The 18461-nt window shown below is 50.2% G+C and overlaps 1 protein-coding gene across 1 annotated transcript; it reads right to left on the reverse strand.

Annotated features, from left to right (window-relative positions):
* Positions 1-240: 240 nt before the first annotated feature.
* LOC119114131 (testicular acid phosphatase homolog) lies at positions 241-2591 on the reverse strand. Its single transcript, XM_037238344.1, has 2 exons — positions 1710-2591; positions 241-551 (listed from the first exon to the last, which is right to left on the reverse strand). The coding sequence occupies exons 1-2, from the start codon at positions 2589-2591 to the stop codon at positions 288-290; spliced, it is 1146 nt and encodes a 381-aa protein (XP_037094239.1). The 3' UTR covers positions 241-287.
* Between the last annotated feature and the right edge of the window lie 15870 nt (positions 2592-18461).

The raw sequence follows: 18461 nt of genomic DNA on the forward strand, positions 1-18461 counted from the left end.
GCCCTTCTAAAAAAAAACTTCGGTAACTTCTGCAAGGCTGGAACCGCTTTGTCAGTCACGTGCGCTGCCCGCAATCGCAGTCTGCATCCTCCGATAGTTGCAAGCCCAAACACAATGTCCACCTATAGTGCCCAAAAGTAGTACATGGCAACATGCTGATGTAATGCTGTGGCGGGGATCACCAGCAGACAGCGGTCGATAGCACAGCAGCAGCGCCTAGTAATCCGAAAGCATACCGGCACGCGCGACAGACCGTCTCAATGATGTCACTGTTGCCGAACAAGATGTCACGCCTTCCTACGTCCCCTCCCGTTGCCAACGTGACCTTCGTCCTTGCATTCCCCGGCAACATCGTCGGGCACCACGTTCTTGGTCAGGCGCACGAACTCGCTCCACGGACAGCTGACGTCGCAGCCAGGCAGCTGCAGCTGGTGCGGCTCCGTGGAGCTGTCGTTTCTGTAGAACAGCTGCACCAGCGGCCCCGCGTCCGGGTCCGAGTGCAGCTCTACCAACAGGCAGCTGGACAGCGGCGGCGCTAGGCCGTTGTAGACCTGCGGAGGCGGCGAACGGGTGATGATGGATGGGGGACCTAGGGGACGCGGAGACGCGAGGGCGGCGAGGACGATCGGGTGTTGGACGTGGTGCGATGACACGAGCATGCTTGGTCTGTTACGATTTCAGCATGTTGCTCTTGTCGAACAAGTTCTGGCAAGCATTCCATAGACCTATGCCTTGCGCATGTTCGACATAGGCACCTAACCGACTAGCTGTGCATTTTGTCTTACTGTCATCATTTTAGCCAAGCAGATGAGGAGTGATCCTCTGAAGACAATTTGGCACAGAGTGGAGGATTCACAGGCTCGCGGACATCTAAGAGGCCTTGAAGACGATCCGAGACTATCAAGGCTACGGAACCCCAAAACGACCGGGGAGTCACGGCCACATATAAAATGGACGTAGGGCGGCATGGTTGTCGAAAAAGAGGCTTCTGGGGTCGGCAGGAGCTACTAAAGATACCGAGAGTGTTCGCTGCACGGCTGAAGAACGGCTCGGGTACGAGGATTCCACCTCTCTGCAGAATCTAATGTAGCCTGGAGGCCTGACACGCGGCCCAAGCATTCTCGCAAAAAGGATGACAAAATTGCGATACGTGCATAACGCTCATAAGGCGGTCGGTGTCACCGAAACAAATCCGTCTGAATATGTGAAAGTTAAGACGCCCGTGGAAGACTCATAAATGTCAGGAATAAATGTCAAAGGAATAAGGAATAAATGTCAAAGCAAATGATGGTCCCAAGGTGATCCGGTCCGTGGGGTGGCTTAATCATCTCGTGGGGTTTGTCTCCAGGCCGGCGCAATCATTGCATGCTGCTGCTTTGATTGCATGGTTGCTGCTATGATTGTATGCTGCAATCATTATCACCAAGATTTCACTGCGAAGTTTTCAGGGTCTAATTTTATCCTTGATCCACGTCAGCTTTGGTTTGCACCTCTTTGAACTCTGTTCTCAATAGCGAGACATTAAGCGCCGTGCCAAATCATCTAAAACCTTCTCCAACTTGAAATCAAGGCTGGTGCTGAAAACCGTCCACAAAAACCATCCCGTCCCCGTTCCTACCAGGGGCCCATATAGTTTTCTCGGCGGCTGCACGGGAGAGAGTGGACGCAGTACGTCACACGCAGCATGATAACGCCACTAGCCAGCGTACCTGCAGCGTGGTGAGGACACAGGCCACGTTAACGTCGTGCGCTGAGTACACGAACATCCTCCGGCTGGGCGGCTGCAGCGTGCCATCCACTCGCGCCTGCATGTTCTCCAGCATCTCCTTCAGCAGCGGACCTCCGCCCAGACGGCGCAGCAGCGGCGTGGCGCCGAACACGCCGAACTCGATGTCGTTCAGCGGCTTCATCAGGTCGGGGAAGGCGGGGGCGGTGGCGCCCGGCGGCGGCGCCAAGGCCCAGTCCGGCGTCGTCAGGTTGTGGTGCGCCTCGATCCAAAGCGTGTCGTACAAGTAGCTGAGCTTCTCAAGGTCGGTGACGTCCTTGCCGCTGTGCTCGCCGAGGTAGGCAAACAGCGCGGCGTTCCGTGCGACCAACGCCGCCATCTCGGGCGAGTCGAACACGCGCTCGCGCTCGCGCTGGTAGGCGGCGCAACAGTCGTACGACTTCAGCTTGAAGTCGGTCTGCACGGGCCGCGTGTGCACGGGGATCGGCTGCCAGGCCAGCTGGGCGTCCCACACATCAGCGCCCTGCGGCGGGTACAGACCGGCCAGGTTGACCTGCGCCGACATTAGCGTGCGGTCCACGTCAGTCAACTCGACGCACGTGTAGTTGAGGTGGTAGGCCGCCGGCAGGAAGCCGTCGTACCGCCGCCGCAGGTAGCGGCCCAGCTCCAGCTGGTTCCGCTTCCCCTCATTCGTCAGCTGACCTTCGCCCTGCGGCCAGGCGCCCCGGTTCGGGTCGGTCGGATACGGGTTGATCGGCGTGCGGGCGCCGTGACGGTACAGCACGTGCACCAGCTGGAGGGTGGATGGTGCCGCCCGCGCGCACCAGCAGCCTGCCAGCAGGGTCAGGAGCAGCGGAGCGCGCATCGTGCCGCCAGCGGTACGACTGACGCCGGCCACGCCCGGCGCGCCGCGTCGAGTGGCGGCTGACGGGAAGGGCCAGGGGCGCGCTCAGGGTCAGGAAGTGCGGGCGAGGGCGAAACCACGGCAGATGGGCAGGGACGCGCTCAGGCGTTAGGATGCACAAACTGGGTCGGGATCATCGAGAAGGGGTAGGGGCACGCTCAGCGGTCGGGGCATGAACAGGGGCAGGATCATGGAGAAGGGGCCGGGGCACGCTCAGGGGTCATGGAGTATGGACCGTGGCGGGATCATGGAGAAGGAGCAGGGGTGCGCTCAGGGGTCAGGAAATATGAACAGGGGCGGGATCATGGGGAAGGGACAGAGGCACGCTCAGGGTGGAGGGGCAGAGGCGTGCCCAGCAGTCAGAGCGCAGACGCTGGAGTGTGCTCAGGAGTCAGGAAGTGGAGGCTGTGGCGTGGTCATGGATGAGGGATGACACAGATGACACAGAGATGCGTCCAAAAATCACGCTCTGGGATCAGGATCGATGACAGCGGTGATCTCGGACCTTGGTGACTCAAGATTCAGACAATGGGATTGTCTCGGCAAAACACTCAATCGGCAGCAGCAGCAGCAGCAGGCGATTCTGCCGCGACCACATCCCTGGCGAAGTGCACAGACTAATGAAACAGTCTGATGGCCCAAAACAGAGCTAAATCAACTCAGAAATACCACCGAACAGCACCAGGAGAGTGCTAGTGCAATCTGTTTAAGAATACCTCCCAGACGTTGGATGATGTTGAAAACCCCAACCGTCTGGGCACCGGACTCGCTCTCCTCCTCCAATACTGCAGTGTTGAAGTGGTGTGAGAGGTGATCATAACACGAGCTCCAACTTCAACAACATGGAATACATCGGTTGCATCAGACGATGACACGTCAGACTTTAGGTCAGTGGCCCCGCCAGTTTTCCTAAGGGGGATGGGGAGGGGGAGGAGCGAGCTTGGTGAGGACACATCGCGCAAATTTCAACTGATTATTAGCAGCTACCGGCAGCAATTTTTAAATACAAAATCAGGGGCTAAGGGAGGAGGGGCGCCTCCTCCCCCTGGCTGCGCCTCTGCGCAGGAACCATGTCTGTGGTCAATGGCGTGTGTTCACCGGCCCTCCTTCGAGCGATTCATCAACTTCTCTCCGCATTTCCCTTGCCCTCAACTGAACTTCGAAAATGCCCATGTGCTTAATGGTAGGAATAGATTATATAAAAAAATCAGAGCAAGAGCACAACAGTCAATGCAGAAATGCATGAAGTGAATTTCCAGACGCAGATAGCAGCAACGGCTCATTAACGGGAAGTTGAGTTTCATCTGTTGTCCTGGATGGATCGTCCATTACACACCACCCTTAATGATAACTTACCATTCGTCCCTGTACAGTCCTTTAATCAAACAGTCAAACCTTTGTCACTAGCGATCACTTGTTTTAGACGCATCGTGTATGGCCCAGTTTTCTTTACCTTTCGGCCGACAATGTTTTGCAGAGGAAAGAGCATCGGCTTAGGTCTGTAATGAGGACCGGCTATTCAGCTGACGAAACGTCGCTGCCAGGCCGGGTAAACACAGGCAGCTAGAATCGCTTTTGAACTAGGGTGAGAGTGAAAAATTCCATCGCAAAAAGACCACGCGGGAGTGAAAAAATCAATTAGAAAAGATGGAACTTATGAGCTCGTGACTGATGCTTCAGCAAACAAGGACATCTATTTCAAGTTGGCATGGACGTAATATCAGGAACCTGACAAAAACATTTCGTTTTTTAACATCTTAGGCCATTAAAGTGAAACAGAATACGTTAACGCGCGCTCGGGTGGCGGATGGAGGGAGGGGGCAAATTGACCCCCGAGGGTTTTTCCCCAATGGTTTCTGAACGGCGTGGCGTAGCTGCGCCCAATTTTGCATAGCTGTAGAAAATTGCATAGCGGATCGTTTGACATACAAATTTTAGATGTACCTTGTAAGGTCGCTGACTTATGACAGGTCAAAATCAGCCCATGGTTTCAGCCAAGGCGATTTCTAGGGAATCTTTCAATCTGATACAACAACGGAGTGTTTGACGAAGACGTACATCTCTGAGATGCTTTCTTAGACACCACAAATATTGAATGAGCAAGTTACGTTGACCTAAGGTCAGGTCTGATGGTCAAACCAAGGTCAAAACCAATCTGATTTATTACTCTAGGGCTTGCTGTATGACATAGTTTCTGGTGCTCATTTCGAATTCATTGAGAGCACGAACGGCATTATACATCTTCAGTTGACTTCTTAGAGGTCATAACAGGCCACTGACCTAAGATGACCCGGGTTGAACGTTTTGTTTTAGGAACATACTGCCTGGTGTAATCTTAGTCGCTTATTCAAATGCAAAACGCAGATCAGTCTTGTATCATTTTGGTCACCATGACCTTTAAAGGGTCAAACTAAGTCAATGACCTCAATTGGGCTTGTGAACTTTTCCTTAGAGACAATTCCCTAGGTTCTGGGGGCGCTTTGGAGACCAACCTGGAATTTGACCCTGTTTGACCTTATTCGACCAAAAGTTCATGACTTGGGAAGCTGAAACCCTAACCTCAGTGAGTTCACGTATAGGTCAAGACACTCTGCAATTTGGTGTCTCTAGCTTTCTTAGTTCGCGCGATCTCAGAGGGCTGTCAAATTGCCCCCCCCCCCCCCTCCCACCTGAGCGAAGGGTATCTAGCCGGCCAACCGGGAGCATGTTAAGGCGTAGTAATTTAATGACAGTATTATGTGCATAACAAATTATTCACATCAATAATTTGATGCTGCACTTTTCAATTTCCTTCCACAGCATTTTTAGAACAAAACAAAGCAAGGGAAATCAATAGCGAAATAACAACAGAAAATTCAACGCGCATTCAACACCCAAACAAAAAAACAGTTGATTCCTAGACATCAGCCCATCACCAAGTCAAACACAGTAACATACTTCTGGCTTCTGTTAAGATGGGGTCAGGGAAAACAAGCATTTTGTCACCGTTTCTTACAAAATACCAATGCTTATTTCCATGAAAGTAGCCCATGACTTACCTAAAGAGGCCTTACATCACCGCATCCTGTATAAGCTGTTTGCATCGCAGCAGCTGTTGTGAGTTTCTGATTCTTGCACAATTCCTATTACCACTTGCCATGCACTTGACCAACTTAACCTAACTTAGAGTAGTTCATATGATGAACATCATCTCAACTAACCTATCTGTTGACAGCAGCACTTGTGAAAAAAACATGACATTTAAAGCCAGTTTTTGGCTGGTTCCAACTTGCATTTTTATTCAGTTCATTTGTGTATGCTTGTTGACATCAGACAAAGTTGACAACACACGAATCAAAACGCTTCAGATCAGTTTGAACAACTTTGGGTTTGGTGAACAGTTTGAACAACAAAGAAATTTGGGGCAAATAATCAAGAATATGGCACAAAACAAGCCCATTGCATGCCTTGTGGCATCATAATTTGTCTCATGGTAAAACTCGATGCATTTAGCAAAAAAGGGCCCACTGTGGTTAACAATCATATGTTGAAAGCAGGTAAGGTAAGGAATTACTTGGTCCACAGCAGACTTGCTGGCTTCTTCCTACTCCCAAAAAACAAAAACTTAGTACCTTTTATTTGGTCTGCTTCCAGACAGAGTCATCCGACTCACCCTCAAAATATAGATATAAAGCATGCCTACCATCCTTTGAGAATGAAATGCGGGACAAGTAAGAGGTGTGCATGATAAATATCTCCAAAGGGGCAAAATTTCGCCATCAAGCACTTCTGTATTAGCTGCGTCAGGTCTGTCCCAAGGCTCCATACGGCGGCATTTATTCTAATGCTGATGCCTTGCCAGATAGCCTGGTAAGCCAGATGCTCGAAAGGCTTGGATTTATCATCATTGAGCACCGCCATGAACCAATAAAACGGTTAACCGAAGGTTTAAGAAGGCAAAAAAGGCGGTAAAAATAAGTTTCATGCTTCAAATTGTCTCATTCACCCCCTGTGAATTGTTCACGCTTGGGTGCATATCAAACATGTTTTGGGCGGCTGGCGAATTAATCCAATTTATGTACAAAGAACATACAAGTTTGCAGTTGGAACATCTTGCAGGGAACTTGGTCAAAATTTTAAGCAGCAGATGGTACCTCTAAGACAATCGAAAAGTAAGGAAAAAGAAAGTGGTATGACACTGGTATGATACAGAAAAACAAAAGTAGCTAAATAAATATAAAGACTGGCACTTTCTCGCAAAATTTTGTAATCAGCCGATGTGACTTAAAATCTGTTAATAGAAGCGCTGAAATGGTGATATTCATCTTGAAATTTTAATTCGTAAGCCATTTCTTGAACTTTCCACTCATGCATTTCGGGAGTGATGCAATTTAGTGGTCAAGTTTCCTCGGGAAAAAAGAAATACGTGGAGTAAAATTCTCTACCAGGCCTTGCTGGTATTTGCACCAGGTTCTGCTTTCGTGGTGTTGTGGTAAGACCAAAAAGTAGGGGATACGTGAAAACCTTGCATTTGACGCACAGCTGCAGATTGTGATGCATTTTGTAAACAAACCAAACTTAATGCCTGCAAGCGGCTGGGGTCGCTGGGGTTCTTGGGCTTGGAGGTGGCTGGCTGTGCATACATAGACATGATTCAGATGCAGGTGATGCAGGACATAGCCATTGGTGTCCAGGTTCTGCGGAGCCTCGTTTATGCTTGGTGGTTTCAAGTGAGCTCGATTTTGGATGACATCTGAAAACCTCAAAAAGGGAAATATGGGTTTGGCATGTGCGCTTAGACAATGTCAGGCAGGAGTGAAAAATTCACATAAAATATGGAGAAAAGGAGTGAAAAATTCCTCCACATAGGGTGTTGCTTTACACCCAAAGTCGGCAATTCCAGGACACTGGATAAATAACACATCCTCGAGAATATTTAGTACGTATCGTTGATAAGAGAGGAAACGGTGTTTAGTACCGATGCGTACTAAAAGTGGCGGCGTTTAGTACGTATAGATAGCAAACAGAGCAGCCCAGTAACCCAAGGCTGACCAGAGTATATGAGGCTGTACAGAGGTGGACGTCGTGGTTTTTTTTCTTTCCTTGGGCGTAGAAAGCCTTCACCATTTTGGGATCTCAGTTCCCATTTGAATGCGATTTGCTCCTAGTGCGCAGCGAGGTCGGTCGGTTGGTGGTCATTAGGGGAGGGGGGGGGGGGGATGGTGGAAGTGATTGGGAGGCGTGCCTGGAGAAACTCTCACGCATAATTTACAGAAGAGTGTTATCTACCGGCTGAGAATGATAATGATATATTCAGGACTATATATTGATATATTCGTGAAGAATGATATATTGTTCAAGAATGATATATTCAGGACTATTCAGGATAATGATATATTCAGGCATTGGAAAGGATATTTTCATCCAGGTATTGCAAGGAATGGGATACTAGTCTCGCAATGTGGTTAGCATCAGACTTGGGTTTGAATCGAATGTCTTGAACCAGCTCCGGACTGCCTCACATATTGTGGAATCCGTCTCAGCTTGTGACTCGGCTGTTTATTCTTCATTCGACTAAGTTCAGACCATATTTACATTGGAGCACATTGGAGTGCATCCGAGCAGGCTATCAGATGGCCTTGACAAGAGCATAGGTCACTACATTAAAATACCCAATGTGCCGGGCCCCTAAGCAATCCAGTGTGCCGGAGCAGGTTAACAGATGGAGCCCCGACAAGCGTGCAGGGCCCTCCATTCAAGTGGCAAGTACCCTGCACCCAGTTTCCAGGGTCCCGACCGACAGAGTGTGCATAAGCAGGTTAACAGATGAGCCCCCGAGAAGAGCGTAGGGCCCTAAGCAAGTGACATAAAATTGGAAGCGCCCTAGACCAATGCAGAGGGCCCATGAGCATATCGCAAGTGTGTCGGTAGGTGAACCGAAACCAACGTAAAGGTTCCCCAGGCTACCGAGAATACCCGGGCAAATTAACATGGGGGTCCCCCGCTATAGCCCACAGAGCCTTCCTGGTGACTGGAAATAATCCGTGGAAGGCCTCTGATTGACAAGAGCGCCCCGGCACGCTGGCAGGAAGAGCACAGAAACAGTGCAGGGCCCTCTGAGCAAACGCAAAGCAGTCAGGGCTAACGTGGAAGGCTCCTTAACGATCGAGATGACACTACAAGTGGGCATATAGGTCCCCGGAAACAGGATAGGATCCTGGACAGCATGATTAGGCTTATAATCTCCAATTAGCACTTTTTTCCATTATTGAATATTTTTCTCTTTTCTCGTAGGCCATTCACTTCCATTTGCAACTGTTCTCGGTGGCCTGGAGATCCAGAGAAATTTTGTTGTTCTGTGTTTAAAAAATTGTATTTGTTCCTATGTCACCTATGGGCCCCATCGGAGCCTATGGGCCACTTCGGTGCCCAAGGGGGGCCATGGGCCCCGTGACCGCCCTCCCTGGATCGGACCCTGACTCAATCAGTGGTGGAGGTTGGTGCGGGGGGAGGGTAGGCACAGCGGCCACGTGCCAACAATTAAAGGGCCAGGCGGAGATCACAATGCCGCTGACTTGCATTGGTGCAGAAATGTGGCATGCACTATCACATAAATATCGGTAGAATTGCGTTTTCTGTTTCAGTTACACCTTGCGGCGCATACAACTAAAACGAAGAACACCAAGCTACCCGAAACCAAGTGGTTGAAATCCGGTTATTATTGTTTCGAGCGAGGCTCTTCCTGGCCACGTGGTTCACATCACAACCGGACAACTTGTAGGTACCGGTTAAGCTTCGGCCACGGCCAAATACAAAGAGCGTATGTCCAGAGCCGACAATAGTGACGGAAAGGCCGAAAGACCGAGAGTTCTCATCATGACCGACACTTGGCCGTATAATGAAATTGATAATGGCTGAGCTTTGCATAGCACGAACATCTCATAACTACTTGCATGTCTATGAACTGCCCCAGAAAAAATCGGTGCTGGCGTGAAAAGTGGGCCCAAACGCACGTCAGCCAACGTCCCGAGAATCGAACCCACCACCCACCCGCTACGACCCCAGCACCATCGCGCGGCACTACGCATCCTCGTGCATATCGGCGACGAGATAAGCATCCAATAAAAACTATGCCAGCGATGCCCTCTGCGGATTGGAGGTGCCAGCTCGCCGGCGCCTCGAATTTGCGGGATGTGATTTGCGGAGAGCTTGTGAAGGCCGCTAGTTATTGGCTTGTGCGAGTTGCATCGGACCCAGTACTAGTTCTGGCTGTTGATTGGCGGGGAACGCGTACGATTGGTGGCTTGTGTTTGGCGGAGAGGCGGCCTGCAATTTGCCATCGAAGCTTCTGCAGCCGGCGGCATCCCTCAGGAGCCTCGAGCGCTGCCGCCTGACGTACAGCCTCCGCTCTAAGCCTTGCGATAAATGTTGCCAGCCGTTAACCGGTTGTTGATCCGTGCCTGGCATTTAGCCAGGACAAACTGCAGATTAGTGGGTGTCTGATGCCAGTTAGTGGATACAGGGACGGCGCGTCGAAACGAAGACGGTCGCCAGTTCAGCTCCGTAATGAAGGGGACTCTTAAACAGGTAACTAGAGGACGATTGGACGCATGATTAGAACTCGTGATGGTTTTGTCTCACACTCTCATCGCTCGGATTTTAATGAGATTGGGTCAAAGAGGATGTAATCAGGGCTTAAGTCGCTAGTGACATATCGAAATCGGAATTATAAACTTCAGCAAGTTAAAAGTGCGAGTGTGCAGAGTTGGCAGAGTTGTTATCACTGGAATGCGAATCTGATCATTGAATCTCTTGGCTAGCGAGATGTCATTTAACAGGACCTTCTGTGTCCTGCCGTGAGGGATGTCCGAAAGAAATCCTTCATGATCGGGAAATGTGAGAATTGTACGCGCTCAAGCTGGTGTGCGAGCATTTTGTATTATTAAAACTACCAATGCGCAAGCAAGGGACAATTTGGAATCGGTCAATGAAATGAGATTTGGGCGGTGGAGGACCACATAACGCTGTACTTAAATTAAACCTGTTCTGCGAATGGATGAATTTTTGACCAAATTGCCAGAAGCCATGGTTACAGTTGCCAGACCTCACTTAGCGACCCAGCACCAGGGTGAATTTTTCGATGACGTTTAAAAAGACTGCCCAAGAACGAAGCTTTTATATTTCTAGGTTTTTCAGAAATCTACACTTTGGTCGCTTGGGACGAAGTTTAGCAGTTTCATTGGAATGCGCCGCAATGCATGCTGTATCCTTTCGTGGTGTGTTGATCAGAACGTGGACAGGATACATATAAAAGTTATTGCGTGCCGTCAGGTGCGATGAAATCAAACAGTTTTGCGAGCGGTACATTTCTGCCGTATTTTGTAACGGAAGTGAAAAGCGCCGTTTGAATATGGAAAAGTGAATTGCTGTTTCGGTGCATCAGCTGCGAAATACAAGAACTGGTTCTTGTACAGATTGTACAGAAGAACAGGTTCTTGTACTTGTACAGTTTTGGCCAACTTGTACAAGAACAGGGTGATCAATGACAATGAAGAAAGTGAGTAGGTGCGCAAATTGAAAACTAACAGAAAACGTGCATGCATTCTAAGGCGCCATTAAGTTCATACTCGAACAAGAAGTAAATAACACATCGTGGATGACCGTACCCACGTTTATAGTACAGGCGCAATCGAAAAGAAAATATAATTTACATAAAACAAGATCAAAGTACCTTAAACGTTTCAGATATCAGCCAACAGATCACGCCCATTGAAAGACGCTCCATCATATCAGTTAATCTTGCTTGCAGCTGTTGGCCTTGGTGGTCCTCGGCCAGCTGCTGCTAAGCTGCCAGCTGAAATCGCTTGCGGAAGTAAATGATGTGTTATGCGTGATGCCTGTTAACTTAAATTCATTTGCATATACAGGTATTTTTCGCGCATTTTAATTATCAGTTAGATGTGCACTGTATCGCAAAAATGACAGGCAATTGCTCTTTTTTAACCCCCTGCACGTTGGTGGTCTGTAAAAACTGTGGCTGGCTGTTTTTGAAGAAAAGAACTGAAACGTCGAGTAAAATCGGAGGACAAATTTAAATTTGCTACCGATATTCTTTTCGATAAACGCATGTAGCCGAAATATCACATTTATCTCTTCATTTTCCTCTTTCTTCTTTGAGGAATAAGGTTATTAGTGTTGTTTTACCTATACGCATAATGTTCCCCACAACTGTACTTTACAATTTGCGAAGCGCTGCCATCATGTCGATAATGATGGCGGCATGCCTTCTGCATAGCAGTTTAAACATAATGCAAAGATTCTGTCTGGTCACTAAGATCAGCCTAGACCAAAGTCATGCCATAACGCCAGGTCGACTTCAGTTACAACTGCGTTGGGAGCTAAATGGCTAAACGCCTATCGTGTAAATGAATCGTGTTCAGGGTTGATATGTGGTCGTGTATGCAACACCTGCAACGGGAAGAGCGTTCATTGCAATTGTCTAAGGGCGGGACCACCAGCATTGTCTCGCTTGCATAGGGTTGTGTCGCCGCAGACTCGCCCTGCGGTCGAGTTTCTCTGTTGCCGGCGCAGAACCACACGCCTGCCGCCGTCGGCAACTACAAAGCCCGCCCCCGTACCCACCCGCGAACAAGAAACAAACTCGAACTCGGTTAGTAGCCTGTGCCGGGGAACTCAGCTGAAATCGCCGGGCGCGACAGGGTCGATACCTGCCAGTCATACACGCGATTTCAAACAGCAAAACCGAGGTGATGCAGATGACTTTGTGGACTGGAACATACAACAATTTGGTGTTTGGGGGTTGCCCTGTCACTTACGCTACCTTTTTTCCTTTCTCCTCTCCTTCTTCTTACCTTTCCGCCCACTTCCCTAACACTTGAGTTCCCCCCCCCCCCCCTCCGCTGAACTCGCCGAATGGCGCCGGCTGCGACGCTTCGATGTCAAATTTCAGGCCACCTCTCCGCCAAACACAAGACACCAATCGGACGCGTTCTCCGTCAATCAACAGTCAGAACTAGCTCTGGGCCCGATGCATCTCGCGTAGGCCATTAACTAGCTTCGGAGCTCCCAAGCTTCCCAAGCTCTCCGCAAATTACATCCCACAAATTTGAACCGCCGGCGAGCAGGCACCTCCAATCCGCAGTGGGCATCGCTGGCGTAGTTTTTCTTTGAACAGTTATTTCGACACCTGGATGTGCGATGATGCGTTGCGCCGCGCGTTGGTGCAAGGTTCGTTACGGGTGGGCGGCGGGTTGGATCTCTGCGGACTCGAAACAAAAACAATCGGATTTCGATCACTGTTTCGGGTGGCTTGGTGTTCTTCGCTTTAGTTGCATGTGTCGCAAGGTGTAACTGAAACAGAAAACGCAATTCCACAGGTATTTGTATGATAGTGAATGCCACATTTCTGCACCGATACAAGTCAACGGCATTGTGATCTCCGCCTGGCCCTCTAATTGTTGGCACGTGACCGCTGTGCCCCCTCGCCCTACCTCCACCACTGATTGAGTGAGGGGCCGATCCAGAGAGGGCGGTCACGGAGCTCATGGCCCCCCTTGAGCCCCGAAGTGGCCGATAGGTTCTGAAGGGGCCTATAGGTGACCGAACAGATAGTTTTTTTAAACAAAAAACACACAAAAAATTTCATGTGGATGTCCAGGCCACCGAGAACAGTTGCAAACGAAAGTGAATGGCCTACGAGAAAAGAGAAAAAGCTTCAATAATGGAAAAAGTTGTTAATTGGAAATTATAAGCCTTATCGCGCTGTCCATGATCCTATCCTGTTTCCGGGACCTATATGCCCACTTGCAGGGTCATTTCGATCGTTAAGAAGCCTTCCACGTTAGCCCTGGCTGCTTTGCGTTTGCTCAGAGGGCCCTGCACTGTTTCTGTGCTCTTCCTGCCAGCGTGCCGGGGCGCTCTTGTCAATCAGAGGTCTTCCACGGATTCTTTCCAGTCGCCAGAAAGGCTCTGTGGGCTATAGCAGGGGACCATCATGTTAACTTGCCTAGGTATTCTCGGTGGCTCGGGGGCCCCTTACGTTGGCTTCGGTTCACCTGCCGCCACACTCGCGATATGCTCATGGGCCCTCTGCATTGGTCTAGGGCGCTTCCAATTTTATGTCACTTGCTTAGGACCCTACGCTCTTGTCGGGGCCCATCTGTTAACCTGCTTATGCACAACCTGTCGGTCGGGGCACTCGAAACTGGGCGCAGGGTACTTCCCATTTGAGTGGAGGGCCCTGCGCACTCGTCGGGGCGCCATCTGTTAACCTGCTCCGGCACACTGGATTGTTAAGGGGCCCGGCAAATTGGGTATTTTAATGTAGGGACCTACGCTCTTGTTCAGGCCATCTGACAACCTGCTCGGATACGCTCGATCTTTCGGGGGCCCTCTTTATTGGGTCTTGGGGAAGCCCTATTTGAATGGAGGCCCGACGCACCTGTCTGGGGTCCTCTCTGTTAACCTCTTCGGCCAAAGTGGATTGTCCGGGAGCCCTGCACATTGCGTCTTGGCGTTTGAATTTAGGGCCCTGCGCTCTTATCGGGGCCATCTGATAACCTGTCCACACTGGGTTTTGGGCACTTGTTACTTCAATAGAAGGGCCTATGCTCTATGCTCTTGTTGCGGCTCCTTCTGGTAAGCTGCTCGGGCACCTTCGATTGTTAAGGGATCTCTGCGTCTGGTCTTGAGTACTTTCGATTTGAATGGAGGGCGCTGTGCTCCTGATGGGGGCCCTGTCTGCTAGCATGCTGTGGCGCATTCGATCATTCGGGGTCCCATGTCGTCCGCATTTCATATTTGAACGAAAGACCCCACACACCTGCCGGAGCCTCATCTGTTAACCTGCTTAGGCACTCTGCATTGTTTTTGGGCCCTGCACATTAATTATTTTAATGTAGGGCCCTACGCCCTTATGGAAGACATCTGATAGCCTCCTCAGGTGCACTCGATCTTTTGGGGGCCCTCCACACCTAGGTCTTGGGTACGTTTTATTTGAATGAGGGCCTTACGCTCTTGTCGGGGGCCATCCGATAACCTGCTCAGGCACATTCGATCGCTCGGGGGGACTCTACGCCGGGTCATCCTTTTTTAACGGTGGGCCTACGCACTTGTCGGGGACCCCTCCGTTCGCCTCACTGTTCGGCCACACTGGATTGGTCTGGGACCCTGCACATTGGGTTTCGCTGTTTGAATTTAGGGCCCGGCGCTCTTCTCGGGGTCCATCAGATAATCTGCTCGCGACCTTGCATTTTTCCGGGGGCCCTTTGCACTGGGCTTTCGACACCACTTATTTGAATTTAAAGCATTGCGTTCTTGTCGTGGCCTCTTCTGATAAGCGGCTTCGGCACATTCGGTTGTTGAGATTTCACATTAATCAGTAATGCACACAAAACAGGATATCAAGAAAAAACACCAAAAGTGTGAAGGCCTTCAGGTGCTGCAGCCCAAAGAGGCCACGACATTTCTTCCAGATGCACCTCAAGGTCGGACTGCTCCAATGCAAAGGCATGCAAAGGCAGGTTGGCTCACTGCATTGGCAATCAACTAACTATTCCGCAAGCTAGTGGAAAATGAGCGTGCATGATTAGGAAGCTGTGCTGAAGAGTGAGGTAGTGTGTGCTCCCATCAGCTTTGAACGGGCGGCGTGCGTCTGGTTGCAGGAGCATGACAGCTCGCACCGCCAGCCTGTCTGGTTCAGGTCGGCCCAGCTCGGCGGGGCCAGCGGTAGCTGTTCACCAGCGCGCTTTACCAGCGCGCTGGGCCCTATCCTACCCTGCTAGTTGCGCTAGCTGTTGATGGGCTAGTCTGTCAAGTTCAGCTGACTGATGGCCGCGTCTTCACCCGCCACCGCGCACACCTGCGACCGCGCGCGGTGCCATCAGGGGCCTCTTCTCCCATGCTCGCGTGGCCGGTACGCCGGCCTGCCCACCGGCCGCTCCCCGAGGCTGCAGAGCGTCCGCCCACACCCGACGAGACGGCCCCTCCGTGCGCCCTTCCGCCTGACGTGCTGGCGGTGCCGCTTCCGGGCCCAGGGTCGCGTTCGTCAGTGCGTGCTGGGCGACGCCCTGTGCGTGTTCGTCGTACCCCAGCTCGTTTAGATTTGCAGCCTTGTGCCCGCGAGCGGATTTTTCCTGTCACCGCGCAGTGGCCTTATGTGTATATGTTTGTCCTTTCTTCCTTCTTTATTCGCCGGCCCCGTGTGCGAGTTCTTTTGTCGTTATGTTGCTGTCTTTCGATATTACGTGGCACTTGATTGAGAAGGAAGGATCGTACCGCCGCATTTCAAGGCGGCTAAAGCTATACTTTTGGTTTTCGCGCTAGGTGGCAGCACGGGTCTCGGTACACGTGCGTCAGCATCATGCCTCATAGCGGGCCGGGGCACCGCCCCGTGTGTTTGGTTGCAGTGATACTGGATTGTGCCGTAGCTACCTTAACACAAAAGTGCAACTACATGTGTCTTCATTTGGCACGATAAACCCAACGACGAGACCGGCTACACATCGTGTCACATATCATCTCACATCACATACCATATCACCCTTACAGGAAGCGCTCCACACCTTATGGGGTTTTAAGCTGAAATAGCCATCTTGAACTTTTTGTGCTTCACAATTCTGCCCTTCTTAAGACCTAGGTCCCTCTAGATTCTTGGCTACACGCCACCGACACGAAAGTGGGGAAAGGTACGTCTGGAAAAGTATTTCAAAGTCACCTTGGCATTTATGACGCGATAACAACGTCCTTCAAATCCCAACTCCCATTCCATAAGTCATGCCGGTGATCAAGGCCCAGGAAAATGTAACTGTCGAGGCGTTCATATCTGACGTTTGTGAGCGCGATTTCAGATATAACGGTAGTGAATTGGGTCTTTATCAATGTTGTACAGGGTACGATGAAGGGTAACATAATCAAACCATGACGCGTTGAGGAGCATACTTTCTGCACTGAGAATTGTGCTGTTCAGAGCACTTTTTCCACTTAAAAGTATACACATAGTTTTAAGAGAGCTTGTTTCATTTAATTTCATTTCACTTTCTTTTCTTCATTTCATTTCACTTCATCATTCAGTACCTTTATATATGACACATTCCCTTTAAGTTGGTATATCTAAAGACTCCCCAATCTGCGGATTGACTCGATTCGTGAAGTGCTCTACTTCAGACATAAATACACCAACCACACCGTCAGTGCCTCCATTTCGACAACTGTGGCGCAGGTGACAGGCCAGTAACTGCGGGCCCTATAGGCATGTGAGCGAGGCTGGAGCAGTGAGAGACGCCCAGTTTCCCGTGGAATCCATAGATTAGTCACAATGATTACGAGGCATGGTTAGTGTACGAAGCTAAAAAGTTCAAGTGCACCTGACCATCGCAATAGCAGGGAAGTGCAGCGTGTAGCTGTGTTTATGGCAATGACCTACCCAACCATTGCGCAACGAAATCTGACCAAGCTTTCACCAGTTTAGAAATACATCCATTCAAAGGGATCGGATCAAATTTATAAAAATGAAACGATTGCCTCTACGCTAACGCCAACCTCACCATTAATCTTCCACCATTTAGGTAATATTTTGAAGTCTTTGGTAAGATAGCTGCTAAAGGTTGTTAAATTTGTGCGGCCTGGCTTACTGGTTTGACATGCCTGACATGGGTTTTCTGCTACTGGGGCTCCTGCTATTAAAGTGAAACTGTTATTTGGACATAATTGTATGCTATTTGGCAATCGCACTGACTGTGAAATGGTTTTAAATCTTAAGCAGTATCCAAAATGCCTTATTTGGCTAGCTAAAATTTCTAACCCGCAAAAGTTTGTTAAGTTTGGCCCACGACCCGGCAAAAGCCCGCGGACTTCTACGGACCAGAATTAGCGAGCTGGGCTTTGAAAAGTAAGTCTCTAATACACATCCACATCATATGATATGACATACATCGCACTATGTTCTGCATTGAATTGAATGTCAGTTTGATAGATGTCAGAACTGTAATCTTGTAGATGTGACGTCCTCTGGCTTAGCTAGTGTCTGCCGCCTGTTGTAGCTAGGAGATGTCACGTCCCCTGTGTCGTAGCCGGCCAGATGAACACCCATAGCTTGTCGTAGCGGGAGATGTCACGCCGTCTATGGTAGTAGCCAGAAGATGTCCACGCCCTTGTTGTCGTAGCCAGAAGATGTCACGCCCCTTTTGTGTCGCGTAAGTGATATAATCTCATATCCACCGAGAGACGGAATAACCGCCACAGAGTGCCTAAGTACAGACTGCCGCACTCCCAGCCAGACCATAACAGCGGCAGCCCAGACCGTATACAGGCGGCGCCCGTCGGACAACTGCATGTCTCGGTGCGACTTCATGTCACTGACTGTACAACAGCGGGGACGACGACAGGCCTTCCCGAAGCGCTGCTTATGTGCCGCAACAAATGCACAGGCCAATGTTGAGTCGGACGACTCTCGCCCCTCTTTCCTCATTCTCGCTTGGTACTGCATCCTCGCGGCACCTTGTTTGTTCGGAAGGCATCTCATTTTCGGTTGATACTGCACCCTCGCGGCACCCCGTTTGTTCTGGCAACATCTCAATCTCGCTTGATACTGCATGCTCGCCGTGCCATGTTTGTTCGGGCGGCATCTCATTCTTGCTTGGTACTGCGTCCTTGTGGCGCCTTGTTTGTTTGGGTGACTTCTCAGTCTCTTGATACTACATCCTCGTCGTCCCTTGTTCGTTTGGGGGCGGCATCGCATTCTCGCTTGATGCTGCATCCTTGCGGCGCCTTGTTTGTTCGGTGACTTCTCAGTCTCGCTTGATACGCATCCTGCCGCGCCTTGCTTGTTCGGGG

This window comes from Pollicipes pollicipes, unplaced genomic scaffold (assembly GCF_011947565.3).
Source record: "Pollicipes pollicipes isolate AB1234 unplaced genomic scaffold, Ppol_2.1 Scaffold_7262;HRSCAF=8765_pilon_pilon_pilon, whole genome shotgun sequence".
NCBI lineage: Eukaryota > Metazoa > Arthropoda > Thecostraca > Pollicipedomorpha > Pollicipedidae > Pollicipes > Pollicipes pollicipes.